This window comes from Sorex araneus, chromosome X, assembly GCF_027595985.1.
Source record: "Sorex araneus isolate mSorAra2 chromosome X, mSorAra2.pri, whole genome shotgun sequence".
NCBI lineage: Eukaryota > Metazoa > Chordata > Mammalia > Eulipotyphla > Soricidae > Sorex > Sorex araneus.
In genome coordinates, this window is record NC_073313.1 from 92,158,920 (window position 1) to 92,163,409 (window position 4,490).

At 51.7% G+C, this 4,490-nt stretch overlaps 1 protein-coding gene across 1 annotated transcript; it reads right to left on the reverse strand.

The window, feature by feature from the left end:
- Window positions 1-2,269: 2,269 nt before the first annotated feature.
- LOC129399752 (putative testis-expressed protein 13C) lies at window positions 2,270-3,715 on the reverse strand. Its single transcript, XM_055121126.1, has one exon. The coding sequence runs from the start codon at window positions 3,713-3,715 to the stop codon at window positions 2,270-2,272; it is 1,446 nt and encodes a 481-aa protein (XP_054977101.1).
- Window positions 3,716-4,490: the final 775 nt, after the last annotated feature.

The window sequence follows — 4,490 nt, forward strand, 5'->3', positions numbered from 1 at the left end:
TAGAATCCCAGCAGGCTTAGTAAGTGAAGATGCTAGCACTGAAGACTCAATGATTAATAACGAGCTAAGTAACCTCTCTGTAAAGAATTTAGAGAGGAAATGTTGAGGATGTGTAGGGACCTCAAAGAAACAATGGAACATACCACCAATCAAACACAAGCAGATGTTAGGAAACTACAAACAGAAATGACAGATCTAAAAAAAACTTGATAGGTGAAATGAAAACCTCAATGAAAGGCCTCAGCAGCAGAGTAATAGCTACTGAGGAAAGAATCAGTGAGCTCCAAGATAAGGTGCAGAAAATCTCCAGAAAACAGCAGAAGACAGAAGAGAGAATCAAAATAAACCAACAGATGACAAGAGAATTTTGGGATGAATTGAAGAGGAAAAACAAAAATCATCCGGGTCCCAAAAGGGCAGAAAAGCAACCCTGAAGAAGAGAAAGTCAAAGACATCATTGCTGAGAAGGTCTCAGAGCTGAAGAGTGCAGACACCCAAATCCAGGAGGTACTAAGATTACCAGCTAAAAGATATCTAAATAAAAACACTCCAAGACACAGCCTAATCAGAATGACAAAAACCACTGATAGAGATAGGATACTGAAGACAGCAAGAACAAAGAAGGAAACTGTATACAGAGGAGCATTCTTCAGATTTACAGCTGACTTATCAGATGAAACCTTCCAGGCCCTAAGGTAATGGTGAGATAAAGTGAAAAAAAAAACTCAATGAAATGAATGCCTCACCAAGAATACCTTACCCAGCCAGACACTCATTCAGATTCATGGAAGAATATACAACTTTAGAGATACACAACTTAAAGATTACACAGACTCAAAACCATGGTTACAAGACCAACTAAAGAGGCTACTTTAAAACAAGCTCCACAAACACACCAAAGTCCTACAGAAAGATGGCACAAAACTCCATAACAATAGTATCTCTCAAAGTCAATGGGTTAAGTGCTGCACCAATTAAGAGACACAGAATGCAAGGATGGATTAGAATATAGAGCCCAACATTCCGCAGCCTACAAGAAAAACATCTGAACAGAAATTATTTTCAATATGACCCAGCAATACAGCTACTGGGAATATACCCTAGTGGCCCAAAAACAAAATTTAAAAACCCATCTCCCCTCCTATATTCTTTGTGCCACTATTCACAATAGCCAGAATCTGGACACAACCCAAGCACTATAGAACAGATAAAGAAACTATTTTACATCTACACAGTGGAACACTACGCAGATGTTAGGAGAAATGAAGCCATGAAATTTGTTTATACCTGGATAAACATGGGACAGTATGCTGATTGAAATCAGAGGGAGAGAGACAAATATAGAATTTCCACACTCATTTGTGGAATATAAAAAAAGAACAACAAGATAGTACATGAATAATACCCAAAGACATAGAAAGGGCCAGGAGAACTGGTCACAGTAGGAAGCTTGCCACAAAGGGGGGGAGAGAGAGTGCAATTAGGACAGAGAAGGGACCACTATGACAATGATAGTTGGAAATGATCACTCTGGACAAACACTGAGTGCTGAAAGGAGGTAAAGTGATATATACGACACCCTTTCAGTAGCAGTATTGCAAACTACAGTGCCTAAAAGTTAAGTATGAGAGAAGTGTCTGCCATACAGGCAGACTGGAGGTTGGAGTTGGGAGAAGCAGGTAGGAAGGAAAACTGGGATTCTGATGGAAGAAAATGTGCACTGGTGAAGGGACAGGTATTGGAACACTGAGTGGAACTCAATCATGAACAACTTTGTAACTGTGTATCTCAAAATGATTCAATTAAAATATTAATTTTTAAAAAATAAATAAAACACAAGTTCCAATCTATAGCAAGTGGAGCATCGAAGAGTGTACTAGCATTCACATCCAAACATGTGTGATTCCCAGTCCTCGCAGGGTAAAACCAACAACAAAACCGCAAAAAGGATACTCAAAATCTCTTCAAGGAAAAAATACATAGATAACCGAATGTGAATGCCTGTGTACCTGAAATGATCCAAAAATGATATTACTTTCTGTAACGGGTGATGCGCCATTTTATGTTAATTCTAGTTTAAAATTTTTCTGTGAAATATAGTAAATTAGTGGTTTGTTTTGCTTGCTTTTGTTTTGGAGGTCACACCCAGTGAAATTTAGCTGTGTGCAAGGTACCCCCTGCTGTATCCTACCCCCTCAACTACCTCTCTGCCCCCAATTCTCTTTTATAAGAACAATCTCTTACTAAACTTGTTACTCTAGAAAGTATTTCAATTCTTACCTTCTTGAAGTCGCTGAGTTTTGCGTGAACCCAGGCATTTTCTCTCAAGGGTCATGCAGCTTTTCTTGCATTTATAACAGGCCTTCCGCCATGAGAAATTTAAAGCTTTACAGGACTGGCATTTCCAGTCCCGTGGATGGTAGCTAACATACCTCTCCAGGTGCTGAGGCTCTGGGGCTGTTTGCTCTTGGATTTCAAGGGCCTCCTGCCCCTGAGAGAGCTGCATCTCTGAGAATTTCCTCCCGCTGGGACCACTGTCGTACTCCTGCGAGGACACCTCCTTTGGCTTCTCTGACCCTTCTCCTTGGTCGTGGCTGCTGTTTCCCAAGGGACTCATCTCCTGAGACATCGCTGGACATTCCTTGTGGCTGGGGCTCTTGTTGTCTCCCAGGACCACCGCCATCAGGGAACTCTCCAGATCTTTCTGGCTTTGGCTCCGGCCGTCCCCGCTGGGATACACGGAGCCTTTCTCTTGGTTGCAGCTCTTGCTCTCCACCAGCGAACATTCCCACTGGAGCTTCTCAGGATACGGCTCCTCGTGGCTTCTCTGGGCACAGGGCAGGCCCGCCTCCTCCCGGGCTCCCGCTCCGACCCACAGCCCAGGTGGGTACGACGGCTGACGAGGCATCTGGGGGGCGACCGATGATGCTCCTTCGGTCGCCGCCACTGCTGCTTCTGCTGTTTCCGACTCCGGGGCCACGGCGCGTAAAAACGTCGAGTAGGGCAATCTGCGCCGCAACGGAGCCTGGAAGGGGAGCGGCTGCAGTCCGGGCGGGCCCACGGAGGAGGGCAGGCCATGGAGGAAAGGGCACTGGGCCCCGTGCATGCAGAGCATGTGCCCCTCGCAGAGCGGCAGGCGGGGCACAGCCGTTGCCAGGCTGCTGTGCTCGTCGGAGCTCGGCGGCCACGGCGACAGCGTGTGCTGGCCCGAGCCCAGCGGGGGCATGAGCAGGGACGGCGGCCTGGCCAGGGCCAGGGTGATGCTTTCCAGGAGACACAGGCGCTGGAGCATCTTCTGCTGCTCCTCCAGGACCTGCTGCAGGGCGCTCTGCGTGGCCTGCATCTCGGCGGCCGACAGCCGCCGCTCCTCGCGCAGCCTCCGCAGCTCGCCCGACAGGGCCGTGGAGGCGGCCACGCGCTCATCCATCTGCTCCAGGAGCCCCTGCACCCGGAGCTGGTGCTCGTCGTGCTGCCGGGCGCCGAAACGCACGCCGAGCGCCAGCGCGCTCCAGGTGTTGGCGCGCTTGAGCGTGCTGGGGACGTGCGGGTCGGCCAGGATGAGCTGGAGCTGGTCCTCCACCTCCGGCCAGGGCCGCGAGCGGTAGGCGCGGTAGAAATCCGGCCCGCCGCCGTTCTGCAGCACCTCGTTGTTGATGAACTGGATCACCTCCTTGTGGCGGAAGCCGCTCGCCTGGTCTCCGAACTCCACCGCCATGGCGCCCCCCCCCCCCCGGCCTAGTCACGGCGCGAGCGCGACGCCCGCCGGCCACGGGCCCTCCCGGCGGCCAGACGCGGCGGCGGCCGGCAGGAAGGCGCCTCCGGGGCGCCCTGCTCAGTCCTGGCTCAGTCCCAGTCCCGTCCGGGCCGCCTGCTCAGCGGCGTCGAGCGTCCGGCCCGCGCGGCTCCTTTCGTGTCGCCGATCCCCAGCGCGCCAAGGCCCCGCGGCCCCAGGCGGAAATCCTGAGAGACAAGCCCCGACTCTGGCGCCTGATCGCCGCTGCCACAGCGACACCTACCGGCCCAGCGGACCTCGCGGCGCAGCGACACACCATGGAGCGGGCGCCACCCCCATCTTTTATTTTTTTGTCTTTTTTTTGTGGGGGGGGGTGGGGGGGCGTTTGGTTGTGTGCGTTGTGTTTGATGGTGGTGTTGGGGGACGTTCCGTTAGACCCGGACGTGTTCTGGGATGACTCCTCACTCGGGGCGCATGGACCGTTGCTGGTAGAGCCGGAGGGACTACTGTACGCGGCGTTTGCCTTGCGTGCCGCAGGCTCAGGTTGGATCTCGGCACCCTGTAGGGTCCCCTGAGCGCCGCTAGGAGAAACCCCTGAACACAGCGTGGTGTGACTCAACAAGCCAAAATAAATAAATAAATAAACCCTGCTAGGCAAAAGTGATGAGAGCCATAGCACAGCGGGGAAGGCGTTTGCCTTGCACGCGGCCGACCTGGGTTTGATTCCTCCGCCCCTCACAGAGAGCCCGGCAAGTTA

Bases quoted from the DNA above. Each gene is read 5' to 3' on its own strand.
- LOC129399752 (XM_055121126.1), bottom strand. From the start codon at position 3,715: ATGGCGGTGGAGTTCGGAGACCAGGCGAGCGGCTTCCGCCACAAGGAG.